Source organism: Chroicocephalus ridibundus, chromosome 1 (assembly GCF_963924245.1).
Source record: "Chroicocephalus ridibundus chromosome 1, bChrRid1.1, whole genome shotgun sequence".
Classification (NCBI taxonomy): Eukaryota; Metazoa; Chordata; class Aves; order Charadriiformes; family Laridae; genus Chroicocephalus; species Chroicocephalus ridibundus.
The window spans coordinates 87,272,599-87,296,771 of record NC_086284.1 but is presented as its reverse complement, the minus strand read 5'-3'; the positions used below and the strand labels follow the sequence as shown (position 1 = coordinate 87,296,771).

At 49.8% G+C, this 24,173-nt stretch overlaps 1 protein-coding gene and 1 non-coding gene across 2 annotated transcripts; both read left to right on the top strand.

Annotated features, from left to right (window-relative positions):
- The first annotated feature begins 1,134 nt into the window (after positions 1-1,134).
- Positions 1,135-1,207, top strand: TRNAV-UAC (transfer RNA valine (anticodon UAC)). Its single transcript has one exon. It is a non-coding gene; the product is annotated as a tRNA-Val (tRNA).
- Positions 1,208-8,571: 7,364 nt separating this feature from the next.
- RS1 (retinoschisin 1) lies at positions 8,572-24,173 on the top strand. The gene is made up of 6 exons (XM_063352265.1): positions 8,572-8,623; positions 16,709-16,734; positions 17,046-17,151; positions 22,427-22,568; positions 22,691-22,886; positions 24,021-24,173. Exons 1-6 carry the CDS (start codon positions 8,572-8,574, stop codon positions 24,171-24,173), a joined length of 675 nt encoding a protein of 224 aa, XP_063208335.1.

Genomic DNA, 24,173 nt, shown 5'->3' with positions numbered 1-24,173 from the left:
CAAATTATCAGCTGAATGCAGATTATTCTGGGAAGCAATGACCAATGACCTAATTTGCACACTCTACCTCCCTCACAAGTTAGCTCCAGCCTCCACTTAGAGCCTGTAGAGATGATACCTATCTACAGCACTCAGGTTCTGCCAAATCTTAGTAAAGAAACATGAGGAAAAAGAAATGGGCGCAAAAGCTGCCTAATAACAGCATGTTCTGCATTTTATTGGTCTGGTGAACCATAAGCTGCACAGAAAGTGCAAAACCTATGCCCGGAAACCTCAAGCCTACCAGACTCTCTGTTCCCAAAAGGTGCCTCTTGGTTAAATCAGGCTCTCCAGATCAGGAGGGTACACAGATTTGACTCACACGCTAGTGATCAGTATGTAAAGGGATTTTTAAAAATTATTTTTTATCGTTTTTTAAAGACTGGGAATTGCCAACTACTACGAGCAGCCATCACATACATGGCAGGGGGGCAGCAAAGTCTGTGGAAATTGCTTTTTTCACATCTATTTCACCATAACCTTATGAAATTCATTCTAATGACAAAAAGTCAGTATTCTACCTTGTAACAGTAAACCACCTGCAAAATATTATTCAAGAGTGAAGCCAACTATGATATTTAGCTACAAACAATAAAACTGTTTTCCTTATAGGCACCACATGCTTCTGAAAATTAACAAACCTATCTTTTATAGTCCAAATAATAGCTTTTGTTCATTACTTTTAACCACAGCCCTGTCAACACTGCGCAGGTGCCTTAATTTGTACCTTTGACAAGCCACTCCCGTTGTGAGGATTTGGTATGGTGAGGACTGAGGTAATGCGAGCAGCGCAAAGTCCTCGGTAAAACCTAACGGATGAAAGGAGGCGGTTCTTGCTTGCCCGGCGTAATAACGGATAACAAAAAAGACACGTCTCGTCTACCCCCCGCCCCAGGCCGAGCCGCGCAGGCCGAAACGCCGCCGTCCGGCGCCGAGAGGCGGGGAGCGCGAGCGCGGGGAGCCCCCTGCTGGCGGCCCGCACGCCCAACGGCTGCCTGCCCACGCGGCTGCGGCGCGCGGAGTGGGCGGGGCGGCGGGGAGGCGAGACGGCGTCTCGTCGATAAGGGCAGCGCGGCAAAGACAGCTGAACGTGGCGGTTCCATAGTGTAGTGGTTATCACGTCTGCTTTACACGCAGAAGGTCCTGGGTTCGAGCCCCAGTGGAACCAGCGCTAAAATACGTTTTAAGCCGAACATTACTATTTTGCTCTCACACCGAGTTTTTCATCATTTCCTTTAACGCGATAAGTCTCGGTTTGCTTTTCCCCGCCCTCCCCCCCCGCCCCAGATGGGCTCTCCACCTGCCTGCCTGCCCAGCACGGGCAGGGTTTACAGGGTTTTAAGCTGGTCGCTCACTGCACCATACTCCCTGGGTGCCATTTTGTGGTGGCCGGTAGCCCCCGTGCCTCTGGTGCGTGGGGTCTATGGGCCTCGCTGCACCAAGGCCTTGCTGAGCTGTAGGTCACCCTGCAGGGAACGGGCAGCTGGAAGCCTAATAAAAGTGTTGCCCCTCCTTTTAAGCCTGCCTGGTCTATGGGGCATCAGGGGCCATTTTGCATCTTCCTCTGGGCCCCTTCTCACGGGTGCAGCTTAGGCCTGGGCTGGCTGCTGTGGTGAAGCACAGATGGGGCCTCTCCCTGCTGCAGGTCAGAGGCTTCATCCTTGAGAGAAGCCTTTCCCTGCCAGCACGGGCGAGGGATCCCCACCTGACTGCAGTCCCTCGGCTGGCTAACCAAGGACACTGCAGAGACCAGAGGCAGCCATGGCGGCAGTGGGGAGAAGCCACGTCCTGTGCCGCCTCCCAGGAAGGACCAAGGGCGGTGGCAAAGGCTGCAGCCTGACACATCCCCGAGGAGATGTCTCACAGGGGCAGACGGGAGCACTGTCCCTTTCACCTCTGTGTTTGGAGAAGTGTTTGAGCGCTGGGGAAAGGCCAGCGCTTTTCACAGCCCACAGCTAGCAGGCACGGTTAACTCCCTCCTTGCCTTCCCCTCTACTGTGTGTATCATTGTTTTTATTAATCGGGAAAGAAAGAGACATCTCAGCTTGCCTTGGAGGAGTTTAACTTTTGAGTTGTAACGTGCTATCTCATTTTGCACGTGCAAGCCTTCAGAAGAGGGTAACCTCTGGGCATGGATGCTGCCGCGGCGTCTGTCTGTGCGTGGGAGCCCTAACAAGTGCTGGGGCCAAGATGTCTCTGCAGGAGGAGGAGGAGGAAGAGAGCCCCTTAGCTCTGCTGAGCTGGAGTTTGCTCTTGAGTCTCTTTGCAGGATCAGAGCAGAAGGGTGTGATTTGCCTATCTTAAAGATGAAAGAGAAAAATTGGCTTAACTTGCTTTAATCAGGATCTTATTAAGAAACTTACCTTAATCATCATCATCTTAAGAAAAACTATTAACGTTTGTCAGTGCTTGCTCTTACTAAAGAAACACCCTGCGGTACGGGCAAGCTACAGTTAGAGATTGCAGTGCAATGCAGGGATACCTGGGCTAGGTTGTAAAAGCTCTTTTGGGTAGAAAGTGCCTGTATATCACATAGTGAGACCTAGCAGAATAAGGTCATAAAATTAAGCACTGTCAGGTCACTAAGGGGCTGTGTATCCTGCTGCCTGAAAGTGCAGACATACATAGGTCTGGCTTTCTTCTGCTTAGCTTGGTTAGTGGCATGTGTGCAGCCCACAGGAGGTGAAGCCAAAGTGATGTGTCCCACTTATTATGACACCAAGCTGAGTGGTGTGGTTGACATGCCAGAGGGACGGGATATCATCCAGAGGGACCTGGACAAACTAGAGAGGTGGGCCCATGCAAACCTCATGAAGTTCAACAAGGCCAAGTGCAAGGTCCTGCACTTGGGTCAGGACAATCCTCGTTATCAATACAGGCTGGGGGATGATGTGATAGAGAGCAGCCCTGTGGAAAAGGACTTGGGGGTACTGGTGGATGAAAAGCTGGACATGAGCCAACAATGTGTGCTCGCAGCCCAGAAGGCCAGTCGCATCCTGGGCTGCATCAAAAGAACTGTGTCCAGCAGATCCAGAGAGGTGATTCTGCCCCTCTACTCTGCTCTTGTGAGACCCCACCTGGAGTACTGTGTCCAGCCCTGGAACCCTCAGCACAAGAAGGACATGGACATGTTGGAGCAAGTCCAGAGGAGGGCCACAAAGATGATCCGAGGGCTGGAGTACCTCTGCTATGAGGACAGGCTGAGAGAGTTGGGGTTGTTCAGCCTGAAGAAGAGAAGACTCCAGGGAGACCTTATAGCAGCCTTCCAGTACAAGAAAGCTGAGGAGGGGCTGTTTGCAAGGGCACGTAGCGATAGGACGAGGCGCAATGGTTTTAAACTAGAGCAGGGTAGGTTTAGATTAGACATTAGGAAGAAGTTCTTTACACTGAGGGTGGGGAGACACTGGAACAGGTTGCCCAGAGAGGTGGTGGAGGCTCCATCCCTGGAGGGTATTCAAGGCCAGGCTTGCTGAGGCTCTGAGCAATCTGATCTAGTTGAAGATGTCCCTGCTTACTGCAGGGGGGTTGGACTAGCTGACCTTTAAAGGTCCCTTCCAACCCAACACATTCAATGATTCATGTAAACTGCCCTTCACAGCCAGCCTCCTTCAAGGATGCAGGCTCAAAGCTGAATCAGCTATAACCAAACTTCTCCTAATGTAGTGTAGGCAAGCCTTCAGTGAAGGTACTTCCCATCTATTTGTGATGGTGATCCCACAGTGCCTGACCCACCAACGACAGCCACAGCTCCCCCAGGTGCGTGCCTTACAGGGGGTGGACCTGATCCTGGTGGCCAGCACCAGGCAACTAGCTGCATTGTGTTTTGTTGCATTTAGGAAAAAGGCTCCTTTTCAGAAGAGGACTTAAGCTAACACTTCAAACTTCTTGAAAGAATATTTTATTTCAAGAGACAGATCTTCAGCGTGTGTTGATCATCATACAACCGTCCATTTCAAGGGGATCCAGCTCCTGGCAGTTCCACTCAAGCTCTTACAGCATTGGCAGTCTTGCTCTCTCAGCATGTCTGTATCTACTTCTGAAAGATGCCTGTGGTTCACACGTACATGTATAAATGTGTACATTCCCTAACTGTGCTAAAACCAAAGCGCGCCAGTCACGCATTTGTGCTGAGACATTGTGCGTCGTGTTTGTTCGGCTCCCAGACGCATGAATCCGTGTGCACTGCTCTGATTTAGCTGTCTGGCACACCAGCTTTGGGAGAAACACGAAATCGCTATGTGGAGTTACTCTTCACTCTCGCACATGAGTGCTTTTACCTCCTGCTTCCCCTCCGAGGGCACACGTTCATGCACGCTGCCCGTTGGTCAAGCACCAGGGAGGTCTCTATGCCCACAGGTGTGTTTTGAGAGCTCATGGATGCACAGCTCTGCTGTGCTCAGAAGCAAATTAATTTCTCATAAGGAGAAAGCTACAGACACAAAGCAGTAAGTCTGCAGAAGATGCTGGCGTAGGGCTCCTGAAACGGTGGCCAGCTATGTCTGTATCTGTTAACAAAGCAAGGCCAAGGTACGGACTGCAGCGGTGGCCTCTTGTCATCCATGCTGTTTAATTCTTAACAAACTCCTGGTAAAATTGTGGTTCAGGCCAGCTAACCCAGCTGGGGAAGGATACGTGCCAGGGAGCGTCCTCAGGCAGGGTGTCCAGCAGCCTCCACTCAGCTTGGATCCCCCTCCTGCCATCCCAAGGGCTTTGCATCTTTGTCTACCCACATGCCTTCGTGTCACAGCCCTGGAAACACAAGCCGTGCTCTCAGCTTCGTGCAGTAAAAGCATCCTGATGGTGCAGGGTGGCCTTTGTGTTATTTCCCACTATCTGGGGGAAGAAAACACACCAAAATATCTGAGGGCCATAAAAACATACAAAAATGTCTTAGGCAAATGGTACATGAGCTGGACCTGCAGAAGACGCGTGGCCAAAAGAGTGAACCTGCCTAACCAGTTTCTGCCCCTGTTTTATGTAGCAGTGTGGATGTCATCAAACTGTTTTGAACTGTTTGTATCAGGCACAGTTTTGTTCCACAATCAATGCCAGGCTAATTTTTATCCTTTTTTAATTTATTTTTTTGTTTAATAAAGGGCAAATGTAGCTCTTTCTGGTGCTGTGCTGTGTACTGGCTTTAAAATGTTTTTTGTCTTCTGTACCTGAAGGTATTTGTATGCCTGCTAGGAATTAACTACGTGATTCATTTAGCAATGCTGTCTGCAGCGGCAGCAGGATTTTGCTGTTTACAGTTATTAAAATGGAGGACCATCAACAACATTAGAAACAGAGGGTCTGAACTGCGTAGTATTTATGCAGAGACTTTAATTTTAAGGCTCTTCTACTCTTCCTGTGAACCGTTTTTGGTTTTTGAATGCTACAGACACATTTTTAAACAAAGGCTGCCCTTTTTTTCTGTGGGGAGGAAATTTCATAACTGGGGAACCACCAGTCTTGAGGGGGTCCCTTTGATAATAGCTGTGCTATTTCTGAACAGGACCCCTGAGCTATTGGATTTCTTACACGAAATCAAGACCTATTGGAGTTGGCCATAAACTGTGCTGATTTTAAACTGCTTAGGGTGATGGGGGAGAATTTGGTTTCACTTTTTTTAAAATATGGTAGGTGATTTCTCTCTGGGTGGGCAGCTCTGCCTCACAGTGACCTGTGCTTATGAGACCGTAAGACGAGACGCTGAAGCCCTGGTTTTCCAAGAGATACGTGGATGAAGGTATTTAGGGATTTTTAAGCCGGGATTTTCAAGCCAGGATTTTCAAGCCAGGGTTTTCAAGCACATGGGATTTAGATACCAAGCGCTCATCAATGCAGAGAGGGAGTAGATACCTGGAAATCTCTGTCTCTGTGGCAGCCCATTTTAGACAGGACAGCAAAGAGAGGAAGAGAGAGAGCTTTGCCCAGATACTGTGTAGAGCCTGGAGTGAGATGCTGCACCACGGCAGATGCCTAGAGGCAGCCCTGGTACCCTCCATGAGGCTCATGCTTGCTCACCTCCTGGCTAGACCTTCTGGTGGCTCTTGCTGCTCTGAGAAGGGTGCTGTGTATGAGCGTGAGGCCTCTGAGAAGAAATCAGGAGCAACCCCCCGCCTGGGGGAAGAGAAAACGATGCCCTTCCTGGTGCCTGGGACGATCTGCCCTGCTTTCTCGTCCCGCCAAGCATTGATACTCCCGTGTTTGGGCTGGGCTGGCCCAGGTCCATGAAGCAGGATGGCCGTGTCCATGCAGGGGTCTGCCTTCGATAACCCGCCCTCTCCCTGAGGGTAGATTAAAGTGGGAAAAGTGCTGGGTTGAGGACGTTAAACTGCTCGAGGCTGACACAAGCAGCAAGCCCCGTTGGTAGGAGACTTGTCCCATCCACATCACACGGCAAGGCTGGGATGCATCAGTGCTGGAGGTGCGACTGCAGAGGGATGCTGTACCTGACATCCAATTTACAGTGCGTCCCAAATTTGTGGATATCCAAAGGCAGATGAGATGAAATCAGGGTTGTGATTAATGGAGCAGGGTCGAGTTGGAGGCCTGTAACCAGTGCTGTCCCCCAGGGGTCAATACTTGGACCAGTATTGTTTAACGTATTCATCAGTGACCTGGACGAGGGGACAGAGTGTATCCTCAGCAAGTTCGCTGATGATACCAAACTGGGAGGGGTGGCTGACACACCCCAGAGGGCCGTGCTGCCATCCAGCGTGACCTAGACAGGCTGGAGAGCTGGGCAGAGAAGAACCTAATGAGGTTCAACAAGGACAAGTGTAGGGTCCTGCACCTGGGGAAGAAGAATGTCAGGCACCAGTATAGGTTAGGGGTGGACCTGCTGGAAAGCAGCTCTGAAGAAAAGGATCTGGGGATCTTGGTAGACAGTAAACTATCCATGAGCAAGCAATGTGCCCTTGTCACCAAGAAGGCCAACAGAACCCTGGGCTGCGTAGGGAAGAGTGTGGCCAGCAGGTCAAGGGAGGTCATTCTCCCCCTCTACTCTGCACTGGTGAGGCCACAACTGGAATACTGTGTCTGGTTACGGGCTCCCCAGTTCAAGAGAGACAGGGAACTACTGGAGAGAGTCCAGTGTAGGGCAACAAAGATGATTGAGGGACTGGAGCATCTCCCTTATGAGGAAAGGCTGAGAGAGCTGGGACTCTTTAGCCTGGAGAAGAGAAGGCTGAGGGGAGACCTTGTTAATGTTTACAAGTACCTAAAGGGTGGGTTTAAGGAGGATGGAGCCAGACTCTTTTCAGTGGTTCCTAGTAACAGGACAAGGGGTAACGGGCACAAGCTGGAACATAGGAAGTTCCGTTCAAATATGAGAAAAAACTTCTTTATGGTGAGGGTGACAGAGCACTGGAACAGGCTGCCCAGGGAGGTTGTGGAGTCCCCTTCTCTGGAGACTTTCAAGACCCGCCTGGATGCAGTCCTGAGGGATGTGCTCTAGGCAATCCTGCTTCAGCAGGGGAGTTGGACTAGATCATCTCCAGAGGTCCCTTCCAACTCTGAAAAATTCCGTGATTCCTGATTCCGTGATTCCTGGTTCTGTGAATCCTGCCCCAGGGAACTGTTTCCAAAAAGTCAGCATCCTTGTTTGCGCAGCATTTTTTGAATGGACGTAGACCAGGAGACTAGAGACAGATCTAGCTTAATTCAACAGCAGCCTACATGATCTGTGCAGTGCTTTAATCTATTCCCTGTGCATAGAATCTGAGATCTTTTGAAACAGAGAGAGCTGCTTCTGAAGCAATTGCTTTCAAAAACCTCCATTAAAAATTCATTGATAATTGCACATAATTAACAGAGATTGGAGGAATGGGTGCAAGATCCATTGGAATCACTAGCCGTCTGTTGTCTTGAATCTTTCAGTCATTTTAAAATCAAATGTATAACTCTCTTTGATGTAAACTGGTTGAGAGGATACTGTAGGTAGAACTGTTAGCAAAGGGAGCTTTACTTTTTTGGTTGGAGATTTTTACAGCTCAGCAACTAAACAACTGAAATGTGCTATTTCTGTTTGATTTACTAATTGCAGTTTTCAGCCCCTTGCAATTAGGTGACTGAAAAAGCAGTAGGGTCAGGGCAGATTCCTACACACAGCTATTATTAGGAAAGGCATTGACAGTGTAGAGGTAAATAATTGGTGTGGAAGATAATGAATACGTACCACATACAATAGACAGTATATACTGCATATATTTTACAAGCATTAGACAGCTTCTGCATTTGTATAGGGGGTATATGTGCTTTCTGGGTAGGTATGTCCTTGTTTATTTGGACGCATGTCTGCATACACAACCACATTTGTACCCAGAGTGCCTCAGTACTTTTTACCTTTTAAAAACTGTTACGCATGACACATCCTCTAGGATGGAGCTTGACAGTAATAATTGTGCGGTTGGCTTGATGGTGCTTAATAAAATCATGAGAATGGGGGAAGAGTAAGGTGCTTAGGCAATGCTTAAGTTAATCTCATGCCTTCCCAGCAAGCTGAGCAGCACACTAAGGAGCTATTCCTGAAAGAAGAAGGAAAGGATGCGGTTCAAGATGGGAAGCGTCCTGCTGTCTCTTCTTTTCTGGTACAAAGGTATGCACTTTGCCCCCTGAGAGGCACTTTCAGGTCTCCCTCTTTGTATTTCGTGTTTCATCCACGCTTCTTTCTTCTGCCAGGGACTGTGGGGTACAGAGCAAGCTCTTCTCTACGTTCTCATGGAAGCATAATAATTTGGGGAAAGGCAAAATTGTGGAGGAGATGTGTAATTTATGTACATGAGTGAGCAGCGTTCTTACAGCTCTATGAATATTCAGTAGTAAAACTCTGTTTCACAAAGTAATTGCAGTGTAAAAAAATTGCCATATAATTTGTCAAAATATGAATTTGCAAAGAAAATTGTAGTGCAGCTGAGCCAGTGAGTAAATAATAATGCTGATTTGAAAAATGAGGTACAGTATAACATGAAAGACTGGTCCTTCATTAATCAAAACTCTTGATTAATCAAAAACTGTTCATTTTCTCTAGCAGCAAGACATTGCTGATGGAGATTTGCCTTTTTTTAAAGGCTCTTTCAGGTATTTTGGCCTGGAAAAGACTTCCAAAGGCACTTTTAAGAACAAAAAGCAATCATAAGTCAAGAAAATGGGAAAAGTGTTTACCAGTTTTGAGGCTTTCTCAAATTTGAGGCTTTCTCAAATTTACTTTTCAGAAAAGTAGCAATGATGGCACATAAGCAGGAGCTAGAAGAAGCCAGAAAGTCCAGGGTCGTGGTCTTCCATTTTAATTAACCCAACTGTGGAACGAGGAGATAATTTTCTGGGTTTTGTTTGAACTTCTGGCTTCATCGAACCCAATGGCAAAGTTATTATCTTAAACAAGGCTGAAGTTGCACTTGCTAAGTGCTGGGCTGTATCTACCAACATCAACGTGTGAATAGAGTGTGATCTGCCAGAGTGCGGGACAGATTTATCAGACAGTCCAGCTTTTCCCCCTTGGATGTTGAATTCTCAGTGTTTTGCTTTGTCTATTTTTTTCTATCCTTCTCTCTTTCCATTGAATATTTTAGCCTACCAAATTACATGGCTAGGATAGTGTTCCTCAACTAGCCATGCCTTCATTTCTTCCTGTTATGCTTGGCTGTACCCCGCTCTGTCTAATTAATAGGTCTTCCTTTTAATCTTCTAGCAAATATTTGTGCGTTCTCCTCATACCTTATCTCTTCGCTCTCCTTTGTTTCACGTGGGAAGGTTACTAGTGCCTGAGCTTCTTAGAGGGCTGGTTTTACCCAGCATTTTTTTTTCCCAATGGGTGGCGTAACTGCAATTAGCCCTTGGAATGAGTTCATACCTTGCTCTGAATCCCAGACACAGCTTGCTTTTAATAGACACCCACACATCAGGATATTTTTGGAGAGCCTGCAGTGAAAAATTACTTGCGGGATCGCTTTCCAGGCATCACTCCTTCGGTATTTATTTTCTCAATTTACTGGTTTTCTTAATTTACTGTTTTTCTCAATTTACTGTTTTTCTCTGCTTCGTGGGCCAAGTGTCTTCTTCTGGATAAAGGGCGAGGAGCGACCCTTTGCCCAGGTCCCCCTCACACTCCTGCCCCTCCCACCATGGAGAAGGTGCCACTAGGTCAGTCCTCTGAGCCACGTGCCCCAATGCCGCGCTAAGCTCCTTAGCTTATTTTCTCCGGCAGAGCAAGTGGCTTAGAGGAGCACCCCCCAGCCCCCCCGCCTTGGCTGGGCTCCTGTTTGCCGGGGACACCACCGCAGCAGCATCAGGAGCATCATCAGCAGCATATGGTGGAGCAGGCAGGCTCTGACGAGGAGAGCCGCAACAGCTGCCAGGCCCCCTCCATATGGTGAGGGGGAGCACCCCGAGCCCCTGATTTACATGAACATGCTTTTAACACATTGAATGTGACATGCCTTGTGCCGCATTACTCCATCCGTGCTCACTGAACGTCGGGGAATAAGCACATCCCAGCAGTTTAAAAGAGTGGATGGCTTTTTTTCCCCTCTCTGTTTTTTGCAGCTTTGAAAAAAAAAAACCAAACAAACCAAAATCAAAGGCCCAAACCCGCCTTCGTATCACGCTAAATAACATCTTTAATGCCGCCCTTTGGCATAATCGATACATCTTGTGAAATTACTATGCAGGCAGTGTTCTGCATAGCTCTAAGCTGGAAGGAACAAACACGTCAGTAAGATCAGAAGTTGCTGAAAATTTTCAAAGGAACACTTTGGGAAAAAAAGATAATTATACATCTCTTAAGAAGAAAAGGGGAAAGGTTGATTTTTTTCAAATTATTTATGTTTTTTTCAAATATTTTCACAACATAAAAAATTTTGTAGAAACATTATGGAGACAGCAGGCATAAAAGAGAAATGAATGTGAATTAAATAGGTAGAACTGTCGTTATTTAAATATGGTTTTTACCACTTTCAGATAAATAACAGTAAATATTAAATGAGACACAATACAAATGAATGAAAATGGAAATGAAAAAAAATCATTCAAATAAAAAAAAAGAAATGGAAATGAAAATAATAAAATGAAAAATCACTACAAAATGAATGAGGAAAACAGCAGCCCTGTTAAAGCACGAGAGAGGAGCTTAACATGAAGTATGAGCCCTTCTCCCCTCCACAGGCTGATGCTGGTGCTGGTCCTCTTGCCCTCAGTCTCTGGCCCTGGCCGTGGCTGCCAGTGACCAGCAGAGATGAATCCTCGCAGGCTGATGTGTGTCCCTGGATGAACGCCCTGCTTTCACCAGGCCAGCCTGGCTCCCCAAAATCTTTTGATGGACACAGATCTGCATATGCCCTGGGGGTCTCTGCCTGCCAGCATAGCTCCCAAGGACCATTTAAAGCCTCCACTTTTTAGAAACAAAGGCACTCTTTGCACTGCAGGTCCTGGTGAAGCCTGCTTAGCACGGCCATGGAAAAAGCCCGGGGGGAAAAAGAATAAAAGCAACCACCAAGGCACTGGGCGAGGCGCCGAGGGCGAGGGACTGGCCACGGCTGCAGCAGGGGTCCCTGGGGCCATCGCCGCTGGTGCAGGAACAAGGACAGATGGGGAAAATGCCACGTGCGACGGCGGCCTGGGTTGTGGCAGCTTCCCCAAATGCACCTTGCTACAGAGGCAGGTGCAGCCTGATGTGAGTCACCTCGCTCGCCTGGCACGATTTCCAGGGCTGGGATGTAAAAATAGCCTAGGTTAATAATATAGCGACCCACAAACCAGCACAGAGGTACCGCAATGCTTTTTTTCAGTGTGTTGACCCTCTGTGTTGCTCACAGACCACCTTACCTAACTCTGCTTCTAACGTGGCGCTCAAGGAAAACAGAGACTTGCAATGGTGTGCCTTTCAGAAAACGTGATAAAACCAGTGCCATTCATTCCAGTCACCTCTTTCATTTCTGTGACAGATTTTCTGGGTCTCCAGTCACGCTTTTCTGGTTTTTAAGCTGTTTTCCTATGCCTTGCCCCGTGGCCCATACGTGCAGAAGGGAAGCAGGTGATGAGCAGGAGCCACCACGCTGGGAAAGCTCTGCATCACGGAGGGAGTGCTCTCCACTGCGAGAAGTGGAGAGAAAAAAATTTTGCTCATCTCTCTGAGTTTTGTTAAACTGAGATGTTGCTTGCAGAGATGAGAGGCAAAATTAACTATTTTCCAGCTGAAGCTTCTGGGCCACCTAAATTGTAAATTCAATAAACAGTGTCATTAACTTTTTCCACATACTTTGCCAGCAGTGATCAGGTTTATGTGAACTTGTTCCGGTAAATTGAGTGATTGACATTTATTCTGTGTTATATTTTATTTCTCTGTTTTATTTTATTTTATAATGTGCTTTCTCATGCTTGTACATCTGTCATTAATTCTAGCCACTGTAAAAAAAGATGATTTGCTGTTGTGCCTCTATGGTCAGGATATTTGATATGATTTCTCAGAGATGACCTTATCAAAATGTGCTCAGCCTTTGGCAGTTACTTCTGCCTGCACTTACCTTCCTGCTTTCTTCCTCTTGTTTGACCATTTTCTTAATGACCTCAAATTTCCTGAGACATGCAGTTACCCGCTCCTGTCATTAAAATGCCAGCAGCTGAGCCTCCTTCCTACCACTTGCCCCTTTCTTTCCCCAGCTAGTCCCGAGTTGTGGCTGCTGCTTTATCCCACCTCCAACTCAGGAAACCCATGTCCTCCCCATCCCAACATCCCAGCACTGCCTCTGCCAGCTCTTTTCCTTGTTCCCCAAACCTGGGGGGTTTCTCTCCTGCCCAGCAGCGAGTGCCAAGTGGGGCCACTCCGGTGTCCATGCTCCAGCCCATCTCCACCAGGATGTCTGCTCTGGCACAAAATCATCCCCTGGCGCTTGCCCAAGCCCTGGTCCCCAAATCCTGCCCTACGGGATGGCATTTGTGCACGGCGCTGCATTGGATGCACCCTGCTGATGGAGGGACAGGAAAGGCACGTGCCGTATCTCTCTGCCTCTCACAAACATGCACAGATAATAATTTATTTCACTGAACTGATGGTTTGCTGAATGTCCTGGGGCGCTGCGGGGGCTGTAAATAGGGCTCTTTCCTTTTTAATGTTGGGGTGGGTTTTTTTTCAGTCTTGTACTTTTAAAACAACAGCCCCCGGCGGCTGTGCAGGACTTATGACTCTCCCACGAATTACAGCAATTCGTTCTGTCTGACCTACAATTACCAATTATCTTTGTAACCTTCCTTGAAGGCAAACATGCTCGCTATAAAAGCATGCTGCCCATCACATTTTTAGACTATTGGCAGCCAGCTTTACTCTTCATTTCCTTTGTAGGACAGGGCCCGTCACAGCTGTAAACACACCAATATATCAATTACTACTTTTTCCGGCCAACTGCCGGCAAGGGCATCTTTCCCTCTCCTTTCCTCTCCCAATGCCAGGGTTTATCAGGCCATGCCGCCCAGGTGGCATGTTTGGCCCATCCGCTGCCGTGCTTACCCTGAGCCAAGCCGGCTGCTCTCCTGTGCCGCAGGCTGCGGCTGCCAGCGGTCAGATGGCCACGATGCTCGCAGGAGCGAGCCCTTAGCGGTTAAACCTCTTTTAGCTCAGAAAGGCAAAGCTGACCTCCTCTTTGAGATGTTTAAGGGCCAAGAGAGGCAGCATGGTGGCATGCCTGCCCTGGCACTGCCTTGCACCGCTGTGTATCGCCGGGCTGACCCAATAACACATCACATTGAGAAAACGGCTTTCGTGCTTGAAATTCACATTCTTGCTTGATTTGCAGTGATGTCCCCTGGCTGACAAGCCGAAAACCCCTAAAAGGCCCTCTTGTACCTCAGGAGCAGGCATCACTGGCTGGTGGTGGCCACTCAAGCAACACCAGGGTGGTCAGGGTAGGAGCGTTTATTTATTATTGAGTAGGTGCTACCATACACCCACCCACCTGAAATCTATTCCTTTTTTCTCTGTTGTTTCACTCACAGCCGTTGGGCTTCCAGCTGCATCTCTCAATGAGGTGCCAAACTTTGATCTTGGCTCTAAAATACCCTGGCAGGGACTCAGGAGTTGTGCTGAAGGGCTCAGCATGGACCCAAAGCAATACCCCTACATCAGCCTGGTAATTCACATCCCCTTTCCCCACTGCAGGCACGCGGTGCACAAGTGTAGGCTTTACCACAATACAGTTTTTCTCATGCTGGGCAAATATACCTGGCACACATGCAAGTGGGCTGCTGGTATGCACTGGAAGAGAAAAGAGAAATATTTTATTCCTGTACAAAGTGTATTCATTTGCTAGTTTGTTTACCAGGCTTTCTCCGTGGCCCCTCAAGTCCCCCTGCAGCACCTTGGGTGCTGCGGGGGAGCCAAGGCAAGTATTTATGCAGAGAGGTGCAGGCACCTTTGCTTTCACCTCTGCGTGGCTCCACTTACTTGTCAGTACTTGTCAGGTCATTGCCAGGCAAAAGTGCATTTAACCACTCGGAGGAAAACACAAAACGACCCACAAAAGGTTTTCCACAAAAATCAGTCTACATGTAGCGAGCACGTATCTCTAAATGCAACTTGAATGCCCACAGACTGGAGGACCCAAGGCTGCAGCCCCATGAGCTCAGACCTGGGCAGTGGGGACGCGTGGTGGGCTGTGCTGGCTGGGGAGCCAGGCTCCCAAATCCCAGGGTGATGAAGCTACTCCTTGCAGCTGGTGGTCCTGGAGCAGGGCACCCATTCTGCTGGGAAACACCACCATGGCATGGGCTGGAGGGGCACGAGAGGCTCCCACCAACCCAGCTCCCATGCCCCCAGTGCCAGTGCCATTCCAGCATTGGCATCAAACGGAGCATCAAGTGGGCAGGAGTTATGCTACATTGCTTTTATGGCAAAGGCAGCGCAGTTTTGATAGTTGATAATATCTTGGTTTGTAGCGTATTGATGTGGTGATATTAACTTAAATCACCCTCATGCCGCGTGGCACAGCACGGAGGTGGCAATGTGCTGTGTGGCCCTGGGCTCGCACCTCCGCCTTGGGATTCTTGTTGTGGAAGAAGTCAGGGGACTAGCCTGGCTAACGTCTGTGCTGGGAAAGGTGGAGCGTGGTGTTGCTCATGGCCCCAACCTGTGCTTTCCAAGAGGCCAGATCCGGATATGTGCACCCACGTTTTTCCTGCTGAGATTGATGGGGTCTGGGTGGCCCCTTGCCTCCCTCTTGGGCCTAACTAAAAGCCACATCTTCTTATTGTAGACTGACGTTTACTTTTTCTGCCAAGTCCAATGCCTTGGGTTCATGTGGTAAGTTCCTGATGCCAGAAATGCTGCCCTGGGACACTGAAGCAAAGGACACCATCTCTGCATTAAAGGAATTTTTAAAAATTTCTTTATTATTTTCTTCTTTGCTTTGGTCTTTCTTTCAGACTCTTGATATATTCAGGCTCAGTGTTCACCCAAGGAGCAGTTGCATTTCAGTAATAAGCAGAGCTTTGTATATAGTTTATATTTCAGCTGATTATAATTGTACAGTGTTTGTGAGTCTTTTGAGATGAAACTTGCTATAGAAATGCAGGATGTGAATTCCCAGCGTTAGCTGGAGCTTCCTAGGCTCAGCAAAGTGACAGCGTATGAATGAATAAATCATAACTAGATTTCAGTGAATAATTCAGAGTCTAATTCATTTGGCGAAAAGCTCCTCTTTTCCTATTCACAAAACCTCTGTTTGGAGATGGCGGGTTTCTCATGGCTCCTGTATACAAGTTTTTACCTGCTCAATAGTTTGGTCCTTAGTGGCTTGCAGATTCCCTACTGGTATTGAAAACATGATGTTTGACATTTGAGTTATGTTGATGAGTTATCAGCAGTCACAGGAGTATTTTTTTTAAATTATTTTATTTTCATAGTTGCCTTGGCACTATTCTGCCAGTCCAAATGCGATTAACATAGCCTGCTTTGGGCTTCACTGGGAAGCTTCATCAAGGAACGGGCTCATAAAAAAGCCATTGCTCAGTGACAGACAGGAGATCAAGCAGGTCAGATGTTACAAAAATAGCAGAAAATTTCTTCTACGGCCACAGCAACTTGTTTTCTCTGAGAAAGAAAAAAAAGGGAGTGTCATATGTAAAATGGATTGGGAAGACCTATTTGCATTCCGTTTTCCTCCATCCTGTCCAGAGGGAGTGATCTCAGGCCAGGCACCTCGCAGGTGTCCCATCTCCTCGGAAGGCACCAGGGATTTGCGGTGGTGCCAGGCTGGGCTTTTATCCGTGGAGTTCATCAGCTCACACGTTTTAAGGGCAAAATGGGAGAGGGAAACTGTGGGGCAGGAAGAAAGCAAAAAGGGATAGGAGCGAAATGAGCTGTAAAGCAGAGGCCGAGGGGCCCGGCATGGGTTTCTCCTCAGGGTGTTTCAGGCGTACGTGATCAGAAAGAAGGGATGCCAAAGGCATCAAAAAGAAAACACAGTGGAGGAGTAGCACCGGAATGGGCACACACAGTGCCCTGTTTCTGCCCATGTCCCCCTGCTTTCCCCTGGCAATCAGCTTGGGGAAATGCAGTGGATTTGTCAATCCTTCCTCAGTGTATTTGTCCCCAGCTCAGGAGTAATGTTCATTGCATTTCCTGAGGCTTGCTTGCAGTGTCTTTGTTTCTGATCTCTCTCTCTCTCTCTTCTTCCCTCCATGCCCGCTGCCCCAGCTGTGCTGGCCCTCTCCCCAGGAGAGGTAAGTCTCTCCGGCTGGTTTGGCTGCTGGGTAAATGCTGGGGGCCTGGCACTGCCTGGCTGTGGTGCCTTGGGGTGGCAGGAGGGAAGGTACCTGGGACTCCAAGCCCAGGCGTGTGCTCTGACCTCTAAATCCAAGGGGAAATCAACCATTTCATGCCAGGCTGGCACAAAGAAAGGGGCTCAGAGAAGGTGCAGCAGTCTGGGCAGGCGCAAGAGTCTGTCTAAGCTTCAGGACTCAGATTTAGCCTCGTGCCATTATTCTCAATGACTATGTTGATTTATTACTGTTTTTTTTTACCTTCCCTTTAGGATGAGAGGCTGGAGCTGTGGCACAGCAAGGCTTGCAAATGCAATTGCCAAGGAGGTCCTAACTCGGTGTGGTCCAGCGGGACTAACAGCTTAGAGTGCATGCCAGGTAATGGGCCAGTGTGCTTTTAGCCGTGGGTCTCTGGTGATCTTCAGCAGCTTCCCCCGTTGCACTCTGCATTGCAGAGGTGGCACGTTACGGCGGTACTTGTTCCAAACCCAGCTGCTGGTGGGGCTGGGGGAGCTGCGCTGGTGGGAGGTGTGGGGTGACCCTGCGCCATTGGGCAGAGGGGCCGCAACAGCAGGGACCATGCCTGGGCCTTGGGAGGTCACCCAGGGTGGCCCAGGCTGGCCAGTGCCGGTGGGCGCTTGCCTGTCCCGTCCCTACAGCCCCTGGCACTGGTGCTCCCAGAAACTGCCTGGGGCAGCTACCGCTGTGTGCAGGGTTTGCTGTAGGAAAACTTTTGTACCACCTAGGCTGATTCTCCCTTGCTGCAGTTTAGTCTGCGACATCTCCCAGAGGTCAAGGAAAACAGTTTATTCTTTCTTTGCAGTGTATTTTTAAACAGTAAAAGACTATAACTGTGTTTCCCGAGTTTCCTCCGGGCTACCCCTGCCCAGCAACTTCAGCCGTTCCTCACAGGTTATATTTTATGGGTTTCTGATCAAGCTCTTTCCTTGTTATTTTCTGCAACTGCCACATTTTCCCTGATATATTACCCCAGCAAGGCTTCATCAGTGCCCAGCTGATCCTCAGCTCTAGCTCATGTGTCCCACAGAAGCTGCACTCTTGTTCAGGCCTCTGTCACGCAGATATTCAGAAGTGTTCATCCCCTTTGCAGCTGGGTGCCAAAAGTGGTACCTGCCCTGTGCATGCTAGCAACCGCTTCTTCCCAGCTCTTGCAAGAGGCTGTGCAACAACTTGAGGTGTGTTTTGCTGTCATGCTGTTCCCCAGGGGAAACACGGGGGAAACAGTCACCGCAGTGCTCAGCATTTGGCATGGCTGCCCTGAAGGAGGAGGAGGTTAAATGAGTTACCCTGGAAGAGCTCCGAGTGGAAGCCAGGATGGGCTAGAAAGCAAATAAAAATGTGTATTGACAAGAAGATATGACACCATTGACAGAGCTTGCAGGCATAGGCAAACAGAAATGAGAGGGGGAAAGCTTGCTGAGCGCACCCTCAGCAAGTTTGCCGATGACACCAAGCTGTGTGGCACATTCAACATGCTGGAGGGAAGGGATGCCATCCAGAGGAACCTGGACAGACTTGAGAGGTGGGCTCGTGCTAACCTCATGAAGTTCAGCCAGGCCAAGTGCAAGGTCCTGGACCTGGGTCATGGCAATCCCAGGCACAAATACAGGTTGGGCAGAGAATGACTTGAGAGCAGCCCTGAGGAGAAGGACTTGGGGGTATTGGTGGATGAGAAGCTCAACATGAACGGGCAATGTGCGCTCGCAGCCCAGAAAGCCAACCGCATCCTGGGCTGCATCCAAAGAAGTGTGGTCAGCAGGTCGAGGGAGGTGATTCTGCCCCTCTACTCCCATCTCATGAGACCCCACCTGGAGTACTGTGTCCAGCTTTGGAGTCCTCAACATAAGAAGGACATGGACCTGTTGGAGTGGGTCCAGAGGAAGGCCACGAAGATGATCAGAGGGCTGGAGCACCTCTCCTGTGAGGACAGGCTGAGAGAGCTGGGGTTGTTCAGCCTGGAGAAGAGAAGGCTCTGAGGAGACCTTATAGCAGCCTTCTGGTACCTGAAGGGAGCCTATAGGAAAGATGGGGAGTGTAATGATGGGACAAGGGGTAACGTTTTTAAAATGAAAGAGGGGAGATTTAGATTAGATATTAGGAAGAAATTCTTTACTGTGAGGGTGGTGAGGCACTGGCACAGGTTGCCCAGGGAAGTTGTGGATGCCCCATCCCTGGAAGTGTTCAAGGCCAGGCTGGATGGGGCTTTGAGCAGCCTGGTCTAGTGAGAGGTGTCCCTGCCCATGGCAGGGAGGTTGGAACCAGGTGATCTTTAAGGTCCCTTCTAACCCGAACCATTCTATGATTCTATGATTCTATGATCCCCAGGCAGGGGGTCTTTGCATTCTCCTCCCCGAGCCCAGACACAGCGGTGTGGCCTGGCGGGGATGCTAGGGGATGGTTTGCAGAGCAGCCATGCTGAGGTGTTGCAGAGCTGTCTCTGGTATGGCCGGAGGGGAGCAGTCGTCCATGCAAACTGCTGCACAAGTTTTCTCCAGTTGGCAGTAATGGCATTAAATGGCTTAGCTGGTTTGTCCAGGTGGGCGCTAGGCATCTCTTTTGCAGGTCCCTGTCTGTGCGGGGCACAGCCGGATGCGCCAGAAGGTGACCTGCTAATTGCATTACGGTTGTGTGGTCTGCGGATTAGTGTTGCTAAAAGTAAAGTTACATATTGTTCGAGATAAGCCTGTCAAGTAGTAAACATGCAGGGCTACCCCAGCCTGACTGCCCTCTTGCACAAGGGGAAGATGGGTTTTTAATGTGGTGGAAAAGCGTGATGTTTCCATGCCTGGAGGAAGGTGGGATGGTGGCATTGTGTTTTCATGTTTTCAAAAACATGTTAATGAGGTACCAACTGAGCAAGATATGTTAATGAGATATTGATGCATACAATATTGACCTAGTAGAGCTTGCTAATGAGACATTGACCATGCCACCGCAGTGCTGGGGCATTGCACCAGGGAGACCATGGTCATGTCGGGCCCTGGGCACCTGCTGATGGTCCCCATGTGGGATGCATCACATTTAATACAAGGCATCACGCTGGTCTGTCAAGCGTGGCTAAAGCGAGGAAATGTCCTACCCACATGTGAAGCTGTGCAGAGCTTTGCTCACTCCTTTATTGCTGAAACCCATGAAACGAACGACACTAAACTGGACAATGTGACAGAGTCACCCTTGGGGGACCACACGTGCTCTACAGGCTGCAAAATTAGAAAAAAGCTGCCCATGATGTAGATGTTTGCCCAGGCAATTCCCACCTGACGCTTGCGAGCACCTTCTTTATATGTATCTAGATGTGTAGTGATAACCTGCTCACATAAAAAAAAATGTTCATAACAAAAAAAAACCCCAACTAGGTCCAGGTAGCATGCAGACACTGCATGGAAGCATCACCAAAGGCTTGCCTTCCAAAGCACTGAGTGGTGACCTGCCACAGAAAGTTTTAATGACGATTGAATATTTCTGCCCCCAGTGGTTTTGCAGCCAGTGGGAGTCTTGCTGAAGGGTCGGAAGGAGGATGCGGGGAGCTACAGGCCTGTCAGCCTGACCTCGGTACCAGGAAAGATCATGGAGAGGATCATCTTGAGTGAGCTCTCACGGCAAGTGCAGGGCAGCCAAGGGATCAGGGCCAGCCAGCATGGGTTCAGGAAGGGGGGGTCCTGCTTAACCAACCTGATCTCTATCTATGACCATGTGACCCGCCTTCTGGACGCAGGGAAGGCTGTGGACGTTGTCTATCTGGACTTTGGTAAGGCCTTTGACACCGTCCCCCACAGCATTCTCCTGGAGAAGCTGGCGAATCATGGCATAGACAAGTGTACTCTTCTCTGGGTTAAAAACTGGCTGGATGGCCGTGCCCAGAGAGTTGTGATTAATGGGGTGAAATCCTCTCGGCGGCCGGTCACCAGTGGTGTCCCTCAGGGCTCAGTTTTGGGGCCAGTTTTGTTTAATATCTTTATCAATGATCTGGATGAGGGGATTGAGTGCACCCTCAGTAAGTTTGCAGATGACACCAAACTAGGTGGGAGAGTTGATCAGCTTGAGGGTAGGAAGGCTCTACAGAGGGACCTGGACAGGCTGGATCAATGGGCCAAGGCCAACTGTATGAGGTTTAATAAGGCCAAGTGCCGGGTCCTGCATTTCGGTCACAACAACCCCAAGCAACGCTACAGGCTTGGGGAAGAGTGGCTGGAAAGCTGCCCGGCAGAAAAGGACCTGGGGGTGCTGGTGGACGGCCAGCTGAACATGAGCCAGCAGTGTGCCCAGGTGGCCAAGAAGGCCAACAGCATTCTGGCTTGTATCAGGAACAGCGTGGCCAGCAGGAGCGGGGAAGTGATCGTGCCTCTGTACTCGGCACTGGTGAGGCCTCACCTCGAGTCCTGTCTTCAGTTCTGGGCCCCTCTGGACAAGAGGGACCTTGAAGTGCTGGAGCGTGTCCAGAGGAGAGCTACCAGGCTGGTGAGGGGTCTGGAGACCAGGTCATATGAGGAGAGGCTGAGGGAGCTGGGCATGTTTAGCTTGGAGAAGAGGAGGCTGAGGGGAGACCTCATTGCCCTCTACAACTACCTGAAAGGAGGTTGGAGAGAGGTGGGTGTTGGCCTCTTCTCCCAGGTGAATAATGACAGGACCAGAGGAAATGGTCTGAAGCTGCGGCAGGGGAGGTTTAGATTAGATATTAGGAAGAATTACTTTCCTGAAAGAGTGGTCAGGCACTGGAACAGCCTGCCCAGGGAGGTGGCTGAGTCACCATCCCTAGAGGTGTTTAAGAAACGTCTAGATTTGGCACTTCAGGGCATGCTTTAGTGACAGAGATCGTAGGGGGGGTTTTTTGTGTGTGTATGGTTGGACTCGATGATCTCAAAGGTCCTTTCCAACCATGAAGATTCTAGGATTCTATGATTTGCTATCACAGAAGACAGCTGTGGGATCAGATTTGGTAGCCTGAAGATCTGAAGGCAAAAACTCAGATGGAGACCCTGATCCTATGTCAGGGCCAAGCATTATACCTCATCAGAGTACCCGCAGATTTTCCACACGACAAGACCATCTCCAGATACAAAGATAGTCCCCATAGCAGAAAAAATGCAGAAGATCTGAGGGTGCTTGAGGAGGGATGATCAGAGAAGGCTCAGCAATTTTTCTGTGCAGGCATAGCCATAAATCAAGACAAGTGAATGGAGAAGAGGAAGGAGATAAAGCCCAGCAAGAAAAGCCATGCAGGCATATCTCAAGGACCATGCAAAGGCTGGCAGCCTGAAGGCTGGATCCAGGTTGATGGATCCAGTCTGGATCTGCTTTCAGGTGCTTGCAAGAAGGTGATTTGGATTGCAACATCTGCATGAAACCTTCCCACAAAAATGCTGCAGGGAGCACAGGTTTAGGAAGTTTGATAGAGAGAGAAAAGTCAGAAATTCATACAAGAGAAGAGTTAGAATCCAAGACCACATGGCCCCTGGGCAGCAAATACTGCAGGGCTTGTGGCCCAGGTTTAAGAGCATCCCCAGCATCCTGGCCAGGGAGGACAGGGATCCGTGAAACCACAGGTGTTAACAACAAGCGTGCAAATGCAACCAGGAAACAAAGCCAGACACTTGTGGCCTTACGGTAGCGTGTTGTTTCCCTTGTTCTGCAGAGTGCCCCTACCACAAGCCCCTGGGCTTCGAGTCCGGCGCCGTCACCCCCGACCAGATAAGCTGCTCCAACCCTGAGCAGTACACAGGCTGGTACTCCTCCTGGACAGCCAACAAGGCCCGCCTCAATGGCCAAGGCTTTGGGTGAGTCCAAAAATGCCTCCCTGAGGGGTCCCGTGGGTGGGCAGGTGTGGGGGGGCTAGGGGTCCCCTGGCAGCTGGGGGCCTGGGAGGGCAGCCCTGAAGGACATAGTGGTGTCCCCGCAGGTGCGCATGGCTCTCCAAGTACCAGGACAATGGGCAGTGGCTGCAGATCGACCTGAAGGAGGTGAAGGTGATCTCGGGGATCCTCACGCAAGGGCGCTGCGATGCTGACGAGTGGATGACCAAGTACAGCGTGCAGTACCGCACCGACGAAAACCTCAACTGGGTTTACTACAAGGATCAGACTGGGAACAACCGGGTTGGTGGACTTTGCGCTTTGGCTACTGATGGAGGGGAGGGCACATTTGGTGATACGAAAGCATCAGGTCTCAGCAGGGAGGTGCCCCAAGAGGTGTTCCTGTGGGAGCAGCAGGGTGTATGGGGCCCAGTGCTTACCCCACATCTGGGGGCAGCATGGAGGGGTTTGTTCCCCTGCCCTGTGGTAAGAGCAAGTGCCACACTGACCAGCCACAGAAGGGCAAAATGCATTTTGTTGCTAACGATGATGGTGGCATCTAGAATAAACTCGGCAGGATGGAGGCATTAGCTGGCATCGCAGGGAAAGTGGCCCCGCCGTGATAAAACCCCTTTCTTGGCTGGGGCTGCACAACTCCAGCCATGCCTGGGCACTGCAAAATGGGGGCTTCTGCTTTTGCCTTAAGTCCGGGCACGATGCTGATACAGAAAAACCCCTGACACAAAGTTCTCAACTAGTTAAGTCACAACCCACTGAGCTGTTTTCATGCTGCGTTTCTTAGTGGTTGGTTTGAAGCAAAAAATTGCACTGGGGGGTTGGGGGGCCTGTAGTGCTGCCCATGGCCCCCATGCAGCCTAGCTGGGCTGGGGGATGCCACAGCTGCTGCCTCCTAGGCATCCTCAGTGTCCATCCATGGAGATGGCCCCATCCCAGCATGGGGGGCTCTGGTGGCTTTGCAGGGTTCCCACCGCCCTGGGGAGATGCTGAACTTTACCCGAAAAACAGGTCGTGGCAGTGGGAGACATGGCAGCGTGGCCAAGCAGTGGGGAAGGGCCCCCAAATACATGTTTTTGTCTGTATTGGTGTGTCTGGGAGCCTGACTTGCGACCTGCAAACAGCCAAGGTCAGCCACGCTGACCGTGAACACACAGAACCTTCCTGGAGGAAAGTGAATGAGAGAGAATGAGGTGAGATTAAGTCTAGTCTAACCAGAAAAAGTGGAGGAACGATGAGGGGAAAGGGACTTAGAAAACCCACTCAGTGTGACAAAAATCATCTGTCTCCTGATATTTTTCAAGTTTTTTGGTTTGGGGGTGGGGGGAGAGGGATCCTCCTCCTCTGCTCTGCACAAGCACCCCAAACTCATGGGGCAGGATTTCCAGCCCCCTAACCGCCCGCCCACTCCTCTCTCCCCAGGTTTTCTATGGCAACTCGGACCGCTCATCCTCGGTGCAGAACCTGCTGCGGCCGCCCATTGTGGCCCGCTACATCCGCCTCATCCCGCTGGGCTGGCACGTGCGCATCGCCATCCGCATGGAGCTCCTCGAGTGCCTGGGCAAGTGTGGCTGA

Bases quoted from the DNA above. Each gene is read 5' to 3' on its own strand.
- RS1 (XM_063352265.1), top strand. From the start codon at position 8,572: ATGCGGTTCAAGATGGGAAGCGTCCTGCTGTCTCTTCTTTTCTGGTAC. The intron at 16,735-17,045 runs GTAAGTCTCTCC...CCTTCCCTTTAG, and splicing joins TGGCCCTCTCCCCAGGAGAG to GATGAGAGGCTGGAGCTGTG. The intron at 22,887-24,020 runs GTTGGTGGACTT...CTCTCTCCCCAG, and splicing joins ATCAGACTGGGAACAACCGG to GTTTTCTATGGCAACTCGGA.